At 43.9% G+C, this 14219-nt stretch overlaps 1 protein-coding gene across 4 annotated transcripts in view; it reads left to right on the top strand.

Moving 5' to 3' along the window:
* The window catches only part of HMGN3 (high mobility group nucleosomal binding domain 3), a 31506-nt gene extending 20272 nt beyond the window's left edge, over positions 1-11234 (top strand). Inside the window, exons 3-7 of one of the 4 annotated variants that reach the window (XM_033428586.2) lie at positions 5692-5721; positions 8768-8818; positions 10101-10214; positions 10335-10377; positions 10755-11234. In XM_033428586.2, coding sequence (XP_033284477.1) covers positions 5692-5721; positions 8768-8818; positions 10101-10214; positions 10335-10377; positions 10755-10768 — 252 coding nt within the window. In that variant the 3' untranslated portion in view covers positions 10769-11234. Of the gene's footprint in view, positions 1-5691; positions 5722-8767; positions 8819-10100; positions 10215-10334 lie in introns of all 4 variants that reach the window. The other 3 variants (XM_033428585.2, XM_004270096.3, XM_004270095.3) reach the window with 3 other exon arrangements.
* The last annotated feature ends 2985 nt before the right edge of the window (positions 11235-14219 follow it).

A 14219-nucleotide genomic window follows, 5' to 3' on the forward strand; every position in this document is an offset into this window, starting at 1 on the left:
ACAAAGTCAGCCTTTCACAGCAAGGAAATGAAAGACTTGATTTAATAAATTCTCTGCTCCGGTGAGTGAACTATAGATTACTTTTTGGGTTCTGAATATTTGCCTAAAAGGAGTCATCTCTAAAGTCAAAAACTATGAAGGATACATAAAATGTCAAAATATTAAAGTTTTCTTTTAATCAGGAAAATTCTTAGGGTTTGGGATAGTTAGACAGTAAGTCAAAGAAGCTCTGTATAAAATACAGAAATCTCCAGAAAGCTAGGAAGAGATGCTTGCATTTGACCTTCCGTGGTCCTATCATGAACTTCTAAAAGGAGATGAGCTAAAAAAGCAGCCAGTGAGATGGTAATTGTGATGACAGCCATTCCCTTGTGCACAGATCTTTACAGTGTGTGGAATCCTTGAACTTATAACCTAAAAGGGGTCATGGGAGAGACAAAAACAATATCTAGTTACGGATTCTTTGATTGGGTGACTCATACTGTGTTAATAATTCGGAGGTTGTCATGATAGCAAAACCCCTACACACGATTTGTACAAGGAAGTTCGTTCTGCCGAATGGAAAATCTTTAACGGAATCTGTAAAGAAATCATTTAAAAGCAAAACAAACAGAACTGCTGATAGCCAAGTCCCCACCATCCATTTACCCAGTAGTCAGTGTCTAACATAGAGTTTGGGAGGTGAAGTTGGTGATCCAAAGTCAGGTCACTAAACAAATGCTTAGAACCAACCGAAAAATGTTATCATACCAAAGTTCAAGTGCTTGAATTTTCTTGAAAATGGCAAAATACAATTTGTAGGACAGTTGGCTAAGTGTAGTACCCCCTTAATGTTTTTAGATTGGGGCACAAAATGCATTTGGGTTTCTCCTCAGGGACCGCTATTTAAGGTGATTTGACAGTCAGAAAACCTAGAAACCATTACACACAGCAGGTCTTGGGTAGTGAAAACAGCCTTTCCCTCCCTTCCACACTAAAAACCATCAAGCTGGTTGGAATATATGTAAAAGATTTTTGCTTACACACCTGTCTTATGCATATTCTTTTATACCCCAGAATTTTTATTACTTATATTTTTACATTATTACTTCTAATATTTTATCTGATTACATGTATTACCTTATTGCTAACAAAAGTCATTCCTAGAAAAGACTCTTTTCCTGTCCGTTAAGCCAACACCAGATTAAAACTTGTGATTTGCCTTCAGGACACCAACATAGTTGTTTGAAAAGGGACAAGGTCAGTTAGTTGGTGGTGCTTTGGGGTAAGAACTGTCTGACCGTATATTGATTGATTTTTGTTTCCCCAGTGAATTGACTGAATTTTCTAGTCATGAGTGTGCACAGCCTAGGCTACAGCCAATAGATATCAGTTACAAAGGGGGATCCCCTTTTGAAAATCATCTTCCACTCCATGATATTTGAAGGGCATAGTGCAGAGTATAGTATCCGGACGATAAATGACCAAAACAATATGCTACAGTCATTACACTGGGCAGCTTTCAAAGCCCTTTCACCTCCATTGTTTGATCTGATCCTTAAAATCACCCTGGAATGAGGGCAGAGAGCCTTTCAGCATTTTCAGAGAGACATTCCAACCAAAGCAAACAAAAAATGTAGGGAGCGCGTGAATGCACCTGGCTGCACAGATTCCACAGTGAGCAAAAGGAGCAAAAGTCTCTGCCTTCATGGAGCTTCCGTTGTAGTAGGCGGAAAGAGACAGTAAATAAAAAGTGACTGAAAATTTGCTATGAAGAAAAAGAAAGCAATGAGAGAGAGTAATTTATGTCAGAGAAGCGCTGTTTTGGTCAACACATGGGAGTTATTATCCCCATTTGAAGAGAGCAAACAAGGTACGCAGAGAAATCCGTGATTTTCCCCAGGTGTCACAACTTGTAAATTGCAGAATCAGGAAAGACCTCTGCGTCTTCTGACTCAAAATCCCCTATCCTCAAGCCCCTTTGGGGGTCATCATAAAAATCTGGTCATGGGACTTCCCTGGCGTTCCAGTAGTTAAGACTCCGCACTCCCGATGCAGGGGGCATGGGTTCGATGCCTGGTCAGGGAAGTAAGATCCCGCATGCCGCAGGACACAGCCAAAAAAAAAAAAAAAAAAATCTGATCACCCAGTGCCTTTTCTCTGTCTTCATTCTCCAGCCAAAGCCCTGATACACATCTTGCCCCACTTCCCAGTTTTGCAAAGAAGGGAAATTCTAATTAGCTCTTCATTTGTTTTTGAAGGTTAAAAGCAACTTGACTTGTGGGCTTTGCTTGGTACATGGTGAAGATCAGAAGCATTAAGAAATCTCATAAAAATAAATATGCTTCTGAATTCCAGTGGAATGGCCCATATGTTTCAAGCAGTATTCAGCAAAGTCCAGTGATTCTACTTGCATCTAGCCCCCCAGGGAATTTTGTCATATTGAGATTAGACTTCTATGTTGCTTTTGCAACCAGGACATTAAAGTGAAAGACTTCACGTCTTTCATAGTAGCCTTCACTGTAATTTTCTCCAGCCCGGGGAATTACCAGGTAATCAATAAATGCTTACTGAATAATACCATAGTGCCCAGCACCTGTGTACCACACTGACAAACCCTCACATTGTTTCTGTAACTTTTAGCGATCTGTCATTCTAAAAACCTTCCTCTTTTCCCTTAGAACTGCTCTTTTGGCCACTTTTCCTGAGGACTCACAGTCAACAGATGGAGAGAAATTCTCTCTTTTTTTTTTTTAAATTGAAGTATAGTTGATTTACAGTATTGTGTTAGTTTCAGGTGCATACAAAGTGATTCGGTTATACACATATATGTATATATCTGTATTCTTTTCTTTAAATTCATTTCCATTGTAGTTTATTACAAGATATTGAATATAGTTCCCTGTGCGCTACGGTAAATCCTTGTTGTTTCTCAGGAGAAATTCTTATCTTTTTTTTCATGGTAGTTCTGCCCCACAACCTGAGTCTTAAATGAATACTTTGAATTCTAGTGTTTGAAAGAGGGAAAGAGAGCAGTCTGGTCTATTTTATATCTGGTATATATGGTCCAATCATTTATAGATTTGACGGCTTGTGAAAGATGATGAAACGTTCCAGGAAGGTGTATACACCTGGTGCATAATCAGTACTGCTGACTGAGTGAAGGATCGTTTCAGCCTCCTGTGTCTGCGGTGAAAAAGAAAATCTCTTAGGATGGTTACCGAAAAGGAACGTTTAAGAGAAGTCTCTTTTTTTTTAGCATAGAAAGAAGAGCTGGTAAATTTTAGCAGGAAGTCATAAAATCATTTTACAGTAAAACGTGGTTTTTAGAGACGGCTTGGTTTAGACAGCCTAGAAAGGCAAACTCTGTCTTTGCATTAATTTCCTAGGCTTTTTATTTTGGAACTCTTGTACTCGACCTGAATTATGAAAAGGTAGCGAGTCTTTTGGATCGGAACAGCTTGCAGGCCCTGCAGAGCGGGGCTTGGTTGGAAGTCTCTCTGGAAATCCCGCCGGGGGGGGGGGGGGGGGGGGGGGGGCGGATGGGGGATGGGGACCGGGGTTGGGGGCGGGGGATTTTTCAGAGGATTTGGCTTCGCTTCAATGAGATCTTATTCAGGACAGCTCGTTGGTGGATAGGGAAGCCCTTGTAAGTAATGGTTAACCTGTTGGCCGCTTTTCAGGCTCCAAACTGGATGGTAAGTGAGGAGTGGCCTTGGCATTGCACCCTGCAGGCTCACACTTGCATGTCTGACGTGTCTGACCACTCCATTCACCTCCACGTTTTACTGAGGGCGCCCGCTACAGAAGTGCAAGAGAAGGGGGTTCTGTGCAGATGGGGTACGGATAGGAGACAGGGGAGGGAAGGCCAACCGGGCACACGCAGGGCGACACCAAGTGGGGGCGGGGGGATTCAGACAAGACCTGTTCAACCCCCTTTAGCAGAGAGGCCGCCGATTTTCCTCTCAGAGGGCATCTTTCTGAGCACTCCTCTGCCGGCTGCACTTTCCTCTTGAGGCGGTGTGGGCGGTTCTTGAAGCCACACAGAAGCGTTAAGCTGAGCTCTGGCTGGTAATTGGAGGATGCTCTCCAGCATGCCCAGAAAGCATACTGAAGAAGCACAGGTTACCCACTTGCTGCCCGGTTTAAGTGATAATGCTGCCTCTTCTTCGGGGATACCCAGCACCTGCAATGAACCAGCCTGGGAAAGGCACTACAGGATTCGGGTTCTGGTTCCCAGCATGGTTATTGCTTCCAATTATCCCATGATAATCCAGTAGACGCCGTGGCGATTCCCATGGAGCATCTGGTCCAGGCCCCGCCTCCCATACTGTGCACCCCTTACCCCTGCAGTGACGTGTCACAGCCGACACGTAGCCTGCACAGTCTCCCCGAGTCGGCACGTTCTGCCTACCAGCCTGAAGTCCAGCTCAGCTTTGCACACGACCCCAAGGTTAAAATTATTCCAGAAGGCTCTGGCCCTTCATTTCCTTCTGTAGTTTAAAGAAAGATGACTTTAGCTTCCTCCAGCTATTTTCAGCGAGAAAGGTCTTCGATGTGGAGATGGCAAGAAACATTTCTTTGACTTTGGCCTTGACCAGCTGACCTAGACTGACAAGAGAATTCCATGATTCCTTGCAATCCTGAGCCAGGCTCCTGCTGACCCCCTTAAAAGATTATTTGAGACATTTCAGCTCTTGTAATGAGGCAAAGTCTGCCTAAGGCAGCAAATTAGGGAAAAGCTTGAGTTTATTTTTTTCAGCCAGTATTCTTGCATATCCACTGTATGTTAGGTGGTACACTATTCTACTGGAGATAGAGCAGTGAACAAAACAGGCAGAAAGTGTGGAGTATTTGCTTCCGGAACACTTTTAGAGAAAGGCAGTTGTACTTTTAGAAAGTGAAATCCCTCGGGGAGCCATCTTTTGCTGGTGGGAAGTAGAATATCAATTCTATACGCGTGTTTCTGAAATGCCTAGAACGGTTCTGCTCTTAGAAATTTTCTTTGCCATGTCGTTTGCTGTTAACTTGCACCATCCTTGAAGAAAAGATTTCCTTGAAAAATACCAACCTCAACCCAGTTTCTCTAAATTTGTAAACTTCTAAATGAGATTATTAAAATGATTATTTACATCTTTCAACGTGTGCATTTCGTAGATAAATAAATGTGTTTATTTTGTTACAGGTAAGAGGAAGTCTTGCTTGTTAACTGCCTAAGATTTGGAGTCATTCTCTTTTCTAATGTAGTAACCAGGGAGGGGACTCCTGCTATTTCGGTTTCTGCACAATTATATAAGTCTCGTTTAGTATTAATTTATAAGCTTTAGTTCCATTTGTAAGGAGCAAGAGTCAGACTGGACTGGTTCTTAAATAGCACCTCCGTGCTCCTGTTGCCAGTTTTATCACAAAAGTTTGGGTCAGAGCCTAAATGTGTCTTCTTTGCCTTTTCCTTGTCCACCCCACCCTCTACTGCAAAAGGCCATTTCTTTGAACCGTGAGCCTACACCTCTTTAGGAACACATCCTCTGGAATATTCCAGTGCCCAGGGCACTTGGGGTATGTTTCACTGTGTTCACCTGGGGAGGGTAATGGGACTCCTGCATTCTATTCTTTCAACAAAGTAAGACAGTAAGAATGAATTTTTAAAACTCAACTTGGTTGTGTATAATCACCAAAACATATGTTTTTTTTTTGTTTTCGTTTCCTTTGTAGCCCACCAGACGGTCTGCCAGGTTGTCAGCGGTGAGTACTTTGGACCCCGTTGTTGTTAGCTCTTATGAATACACGTTCCCTCGGTCCAGAGCAAAGCAGCAAAAGGAAGATGAAGGTGGTGTTTCCCTTGAGCTTTTTTAATTTCCTTTTTAGAAATAACCTGGGTCAGAATTTCTAGCAACTTTGACCGGTGTTGCCAGCAGCTCACTTGATCAGACACGTTGGTGAAAAACAGTGGCCAGCCCGTTTCGCAAGCGTTCAAAGCCCAGGAAGCTGTTTGATACCACTGGATCCCTGAGATGGAGAATTAGGTTAGCAAAGTCCTAGCCTCCCATTCTACACCTGATCTGCTAAAGGAGTCAAGAATTCCAGTTCTCCCTCCGTGACTCATACCTTAGTCAGGACGTTCTGAAGGTTGTCTGAATCCATAGGCTCTAGCCTCACTTCAGAACTAGAGAATCTGAAAAAGTAACAATTTCCACTCTGCCACCTGGGGTCTCCCTCTGTGGGCCAGGCCCAGGGAAAGGACAAGGGTTAAGATCGTTAAAGCTGGGACCGGCTGGTGTGAGCGAGCCTTGGCCAGGAGTGTGCCTCAGCCCTTGTCACCACGCTGTGCTCCCGGCTGGCTCCAGTACTCATCCCTGCCGCCCTGCTCATGCACCAGTACTCCTTCTGCCAAGACAGGGCAGCCTGCCTCTCTGGTGGAGGACTTGGGTTACTTTATGTGCACTGCCCACTGACACGCAGAGGGAAAGGCATTGACCTCTTGGCTGACGGCACGTATCCCGATGCTAGATAGCCCGGGAGCTGCAAGCTACTGTGACCTTCAGGGAAGCATGGATTCCCTCCTCAGCCCACACCTGTGCCTGGCACAGTGTAGGGAATCCAAGCTGAAATGGATATTGGAAACTTGTTTCTGAATTAAAAAAAAAATACTAGTTTCTGGCTTTTCTTCTCAATATATTTTTGCTAAACTTGTTTCACACATTGAAATAAAAAAAAAAAAAGAAGCAGGTACTGGGACCATTCACAAGTTCAGAAGTATAGCCAGGTTTGGGTTGGCTGAGCCAGTGTTTCACATGAGTCCCAACGTAGGAAGCAATGTCCGAGTTACCAGGAAGGTTAAGACCTGGGAGGTGTGGTCGTGTGTGTACCCAGTTAATCCAGATTCTGCCAGAACCCCTCAAAGGTGGTGTGCTTGTCCAGTGGTATAATTTTCACTGTGGTTGAGAAGTTAAGTTTTAACTCTTTTGTAGATTTCACTGTAGATTATACTGAAAGCCATTGTATTCCATGGATATCTAGCCTTTCAAGGGGGTAGATCATGGAAGTCAAAAGCCAAATTTTAAAATAAGGCATTTCCTGAACACCAGGGACCAGCAATATAATACCTTCCACTGACATCATTGCCCATGGTGCTGACGCAGAGCCTCCTTGGAAGCCAGTGGGATTACAGACTACAAAACCTCATCATTTCCTGTCCCATCAAAACACGAATGCTGAGTTTGGGGGAAAGGTCTGTCTTAACAGAAAATAATATGAAAGGACATCATTTGCTGTAAATTGAGAAAACAAGGGCATGTTAATACACTATATCAAAGCCCAAAATAAAATTTTTTTAATCCTGAAAATTTAGGAGCCATGCAAGCTGATAGATGTGGGGAGCAAGGTACAAATATACAGTGGTCAGAATGTTAAGGAAAATAGTCCCTACTTTTCAAGCTCCACTTTCTTTTTTTTTTTTTGCGGTACGCGGGCCTCTCACTGTTGTGGCCTCTCCCGTTGCGGAGCAGATGCGCAGGCTCAGCGGCCATGGCTCACGGGCCCAGCCGCTCTGCGGCATGTGGGATCTTCCCGGACCGGGACACGAACCCGTGTCCTCTGCATCGGCAGGCGGACTCTCAACCACTGCGCCACCAGGGGAGCCCTCCACTTTCTTTTTTTATTTGAGAGGTCGTGTCCAATGGTCAATCTTCCAGAACTGAACTGACTACAATTTCAGTTTATGCCCTTGATGGAAAGGGCCAGGTTCTGTATGATCCTGAACATCTGGAGGTATTGGGGAGGAACATGGTTTTTTCTCCACGTGGGGGCAGAGAGGGACTCTGGGCAGTGTTCTCTATTTAAAAACCATTCTCCCTGGTGCCAGGGAAGAAGTGTAATTTTTTCCTAACTCAACGAGAGAAATATTTGCCCTAAGGTAGCTATAGAAAACCATAGGTTTACACTTCCGTGGTATCCCCATGTGCTCATCTCAGACCCCTAGGAAGCAGCCGGGCTGAAGCCCTGCGTGAAGGGGCCTGGGGCCACGGGACAGGTGGGCACTGCTCCCAGGAGTGGGGAGAGCCACACGAGGCAAGAGAAAAAGAGTTGCCCGCTGGGCTCTTTGGCTAATAGGGTCTGTGAAAGATCTTGAACTTCGGGAGCTAACAGTGGACATTGTATCATTATAATTGTGTTCTTAATAACAAGCTCTAGGGACAAATGAGCCCAGGGTCTGGATGGGCAGGAGAGTCTCCTCACCTTGAGCTGGCCTTGGAAGAGGAAAGTAGGAAGAAGCTCAACCTTCAACAGCGCTTGAAACCTGCATCGGAGGTGGGAGGATTTGGAACTGGCTTTGGAACACTTCACGGGCAGCTCTCTTATTCCCAATGGGCTTTTGCCTGTGATGGTGCTAGGATTTCTAGACTGTTCAGGAGGCCGGTGTCCCTGAATTCACCGAGTCATTTGGCCAAGGGCCTGAGTCGTTCCTCTTGCTGCTGTGTTGTGATAAAAGGAAGTACAGAGACATGGGACACAGAAGCTTAAATCTGTTCCCAGAGAGCTTTTCTGGCCCGGGGAATAGTGAGTTGGCTTTCAGATCTCACCTGCCATTCACTTGAGAACCCAGGATGAAAATAGTTATGAAATGCGGAGGTCTTTTTGCTGCTACCTGATGCTGAAAATAGGACGACATATTTTTTTGAAATGAACATCATAGTCAAAGTGGACTGTCTTTAGCAGTCTTGTCGCTGTTCCTTTTGGTGCCGAGGGTTGTCTTTTTTCAGTATTTGTATAACTTAATTTGTCTTTGCAGAAACCAGCTGCACCAAAACCTGAACCTAAACCAAGAAAAACATCTGCTAAGGTAAGAGGTGGTCCCCTGCCCCACTTTGGCTTTTTCAGCAGTGAATAAATTATAATCCCATATCCCAGAGTCATCCGAGGCACGAGGACATCTTATGATCCAGGCTCAACGTACAGACTGGAAAACTTCCGCCAGCTACAGACAGGCTTTCTCCGAAGGCAGAGAGCACAACTTTATGTTTCACTGGGAGTGTGTTTTCCGTTTGGTCCGTAAAGCGAAGGAGGTCAGAGCGTGTTGGCGTGAGAAGCCTCATGTCCAAGGCGGGGTTTGGTAGCTGCCTCGAGAACACGCCGTTCAGATGGGGCTCAGAAGGGGTGAGCCCGGGCCCGGGCGACACTGCTGCCAACAGCTGGAGGCGTGGGGAGGGGCTTCTGACTTCACGTAACTGATCCGAGGAGGTCAGTCTGAGGACTAATAATAATTCCTATAATAGTCAATACCAGCAGATAATTAATACCGGCAAACAGTTACGTGGTGCTTATCCTATGCATAGATCCTCCCATCAGCCCCACTGAGGTAGATACACGTATCCCATTAGGCAGATGAGGAAACTGTGGCACAGGACTGTTAAGAAATTTACCCCCAAATGGCTTTTCTGTACCCTGCCCTCCAGAGCGTCGTCCCTTGCTGTGAATTGTTTGAAACGATGTGTATGTTATCATGGTATGAGTAGGCAGTTTGGAAGCAGAACTCATTTCTGTGGCTTGGTTGTTTTTATTTTTTTACTTTTTGGCCGTGCCGCACAGCTTGTGGGATCTTAGTTCCCCGACCAGGGATCGAACCCGTGCCCCCTGCAGTGGAAGCGCAGAGTCTTAACCACTGGACCGCCAGGGACGTCCCAGCTTGGTCTTCAAATCAGGAATTTTTCTTCCTCTGGGCCTTCCTTTTAAGCGCTTTCTCAGCTTTCTTGTCACTTAAGCCCCAGGTCCCCACACGCAGTGTTCCTCTTGCTGGGTCTGCCCCGGCTTCACCACGTCCCCCTGCTGCTACTTCCCCATGGCAGAGCCACTTCTCACTTTAGCAAGAGACGGTGCTCTCCAAAGACACACACGAGGGGAAATCAAAGTCCAGTGGATTTTCTAAGCTGCCTGTTACATGTTCACGGAGCCTCAGTGGAACTCACTCAAAGCTCAGGGGAACCGGGTTTCCATTTTCCCCTGAAAGCCACCACATTGGCCTTGCTCGTGTTTCCCCCTGTGCTTGGACGGAGGCTGACTGAGTTTGCACAACATCACACCGTGTCTAACACACTCTGTTTCCCTGTGCTTTGATCCCCTGTTAGAAAGAACTGGCAACAAAGGTTAACAAAGGTGCGAAAGGGGAGAAGGAGGAAAAGCAAGAAGCTGGAAAGGAAGGTACTGCACCATCTGAAAACGGTGACACTAAAGCTGAAGAGGTACTTTCCCGAAATACCTCCCGCTGATTGAATCAGTGTCTTGAAAGCAATTGCTCGATCCTTCAGCCGGCGACCGCATGTTCATAACGTCTCTCTTTATTGCCTGTAATGTTATTGCAGATCCACATCTCTCGCTCAACTGTTAATGTCTCAGCCTCCAGAGGTACCCCACCCAGCACACTGTCAGTAAAGGGGCAGATTGAAACAGTGAGAGTTAAGGGTACAGTAGAAAATTCCGCACGTTTGCAGTGACTAGCATCAGATAGTAGTGTGGTGTTCTTTTTATCGTGAACCGAGGGAGCTCACAGGTAAAGCTTCCGTGGTCGTTTGCAAAGCAGAAAGCAATAAAGGCAGCCAAGCGTTTGTGTCCTATTTTCCTGCCTTGTCTGTATTACACCCAGAGTTGAAGTCGGTTTTGCAGTAGAGCTGCTAAAAAACAGATGTTCCGAAGTGTGTGTGTCGGTGGGGTAGAATCTTCTTTGGCTTATAGTTGTTTTAATAGTAACTCTATCTTTTTTGTCTTCCGTTCTTTTTCCACAGGCACAGAAAACTGAATCTGTAAACGAGGGAGAATGAATTGTCATGAAAATTGGGGTTGATTTTATGTACCTCTTGGGACAACTTTTAAAAGCTATTTTTACCGAGTATTTTGTAAATGCTAATTTTTTAGGACTCTACTAGTTGGCATACAAAAATATATAAGGATGGACATTTTACCTTCTTGTAGTCATGCTTTTTGGAAATTTCCGTCATCCTTGAGTAAAATAAATACCAATTTAATATTGGAAGCTGTCTGTAAAATTGATTCAGCATTCCATGCACTTGCTTTAAAAATTTAGTCCTGTGCATACTGTGGTGTTTTTACTGTGTGTATTTGAATTTTTTCATGCAGTTTTTCTAGAGCAATAATCAGTGGTGCTTTTGTACCTAGGTTTTATGTGATTTTAATGAAACGTGGATAGTTGTGGCCACCTGCTGACTATTTGTGGTTTAAAATAAAAGGTTTTCCTGCCTGCAAAATACCTGCCTCTTAGTGGTGTCTCTGCTAAATTTAGGCAGTGTTTCATTTTTTTGTTGCAGAAGATGTAAAGAATTTCTACAGTCTGTTCTGTGATGGTCTCTTGAATAAGTCAAATAGGATTGTTTCTTAATTTTCTGCCCTTTAAAAATGTTATTTTAATAAAATCATCTATGAGTGCCAGCATAGAAGAATTACGTCTAATATCCTTTATACCAGAAGTGGCCCGCAGTGGTCACCATATAATAAAACTTAATACAACACTATTTTATTGAAGTCCTTATCAAGAGGATAGCATTCTGCTAAACCAGAACAGTGAAAAACCATAAACTTGGACTCATCCTTGAGAATGTTCCCACCTTCAAAATAATACGAAGTTACACATTTGTATTAAAATATTTTCCCATTGGTTGAGGACTTCACAGTTTTGAAAGCACTTTATACCCATGTGACCACATTTCAGCCTTGTGTCAACATAGGAAAGGACTTGGCCTATGTATTGTCAGAAAGAAATAGGAGAGTATGTGACTTACTTCAGGCCCACAGGAAAGAGAAAAATTGGGACTTGAACCTGGTCTCGTGAATAGTGTTCCTTAAGTCTGTTTGGGCTGCTATAACACCAGGCTGGGCATCTTATAAACAGCAGAAATTTCTTGCTCACGGTTCTGGAGGCTGGGAGTCTTGAGATCAGGCGTCAACATAGTCAGGTGAGGACCCTCTTCAGGTCTCAGACTTCTCCCTGTGTCCTCACATCGGGGAAGGGGCTGGGGATCTCTGTCTTTTATAAGAGCACTAATGCCATTCATGAGGCTCCAGCCTCATGACTTAAGCTCTTCCCAGAGGCCTCACCTCCTACTACCATCATCGCGGTGTCCTTCTGTTTCTGGAAGGACAGTGGAGCATAGGAGCTGTTTTTAAAATGTAATTTTGTTTGTCTGTTTGCATTCCTGAAGAAGTTGGGTAACTGCATGAACACCCCAGAAAAGCTGAAATCTGCATATTCCTCTTAGATGAAGATTTGAATCTTTTAAAATGGAGACTAGTAACTGCCTGTGCTGCTCAGGGACTCTTGCAAAAAGGCTGTTGTTTCTCGGGGCTTCCATGCATTTCTCTTGTTATCAACAAAAACAAGTTCCCTCCTCCAGTGTATATTTTGGGGCTCAGAACTTAAACCTGTGTCAGTGTCCCAAGTTTGTCGTTAATCTACTGCAGATATCAACCATGTTATATACAGAATAATCTCGTTTATAGTTTCTTTGGCTTCTGATTATGAAATGTACCTTAACTCACGGGTGTTAGATATGCCAAAAACCACTTTTGCCCCGAAGAAAAATAGCTGGTATCCTGTGAACACTTTACAAAAATATTTTCAATGTGCAGTAAGTACACAGTTGAAGTACATTGCTGGCTAGCTTCCAGTTCAGAAGTGGAATATAAACTTAATAGGTTTACTTTTTAAAAAGTTACAAAAGTGCTACAGGTGATTCTTCTTTTTTTTTTTTTTTTTTTGCAGTACGCGGACCTCTCACTGCTGTGGCCTCCCCCGTTGCGGAGCACAGGCTCCGGACGCGCAGGCTCAGCGGCCATGGCTTACGGGCCCAGCCGCTCCGTGGCATGTGGGATCTTCCCGGACAGGGGCACGAACCCGTGTCCCCTGCATCGGCAGGCGGACTCTCAACCACTGCGCCACCAGGGAAGCCCAAGGTGATTTTTTTTTTTAAAACATCAGACATTACAATGGTATATAAAGTGAAAGTCAGAATCCTTCTTTCCCCCATTCCTATCTCCCAGAAGTAATCACTGCCCACCATTTTCTCTATTTTACTATGTATATATGCGTGTATATGTGTATATACATGCACTTGTATGCACACGTGTATATATGCGCATATCATTTTTAAATACTATACATTCAATTTTGAATTTAATTCAACCAATAAATTGTATTTGGAGATAATAAAGATTATCTCTAATATTGCAATGCTGCCAACGGTACTGCAGTAAACATTCTTATACACAAAGCTTTGTCTACTTACATCTTTCTACTCAATTAAATAATTTCCTAAAAGTGGTATGTCTGAATCAAAGGGAACGTACATTTGATGTTTTAAGTATTGCCCAAAAAAGTGATGCCCATCCACTTGCATCAACAGCATATGAATGCCAACTCTTCCTGCCTTTGTCAGCACCCTTATTTTGGTCAGTCTCATAAATGAAAAATAATGCCTTACTGTTTTAATTTTCAATTTATTTTATTACTAGTAAAATTGAGCTTTTCATAGTTTAATGTCATTTGAATTTCATCTGTAAATTGTGATATTTTTCTATTTTTTTATTGGGGAATCAGTGTGTTTTAAATCATTATTATTTACAGTGACCACTGATGCCATTACTTTTAATTCAGACACACAAAGATCAGTGGTCTGTAGGCCATTGGTATATGTCTCCTAAAGCTTATGGGTATTATCACTGCCACACTGACAAAGCAAGGGAATACTATAGAGCAGACAGCTACCAGAATAGCCAGAAGGCCCACATTGGTTCCCGAGAACTTGAAGACCTGAAGGGTACACTGCCAAGGGTAGAGATACACTGCCTGCAAATACATAGAAGGTTTGGGAATCCCATCCACTGCCACACTGCCTACCCCTTTGGTGGATGTATTCAAGTTAGAAAAATATGTGTTCTCCAAAATACCTATCTGCTAACCTGCTATGAATCTACAGTGACTTTGAGTCAAATGCCCGGTAGCTGAGCAATGCACTGCTTGTCCAGTCACAAGTGGTAGTCCTAAAATTCTCCCTGAGGCTGGCCCATGGATCGTGGTGGAAGAAGAGTGGGCTTTGACGACCTTAGGGTTACCAGGGGGAAAGGGGTGAGTGGGGGACGGATAGATTGGGAGTTTGGGATTGACATGTACACACTATTTAAAATAGATAACCAGGGCTCCCTGGTGGTGCAATGGTTAAGAATCCACCTGCCAATGC

This window comes from Orcinus orca, chromosome 12 (genome assembly GCF_937001465.1).
Source record: "Orcinus orca chromosome 12, mOrcOrc1.1, whole genome shotgun sequence".
Classification (NCBI taxonomy): Eukaryota; Metazoa; Chordata; class Mammalia; order Artiodactyla; family Delphinidae; genus Orcinus; species Orcinus orca.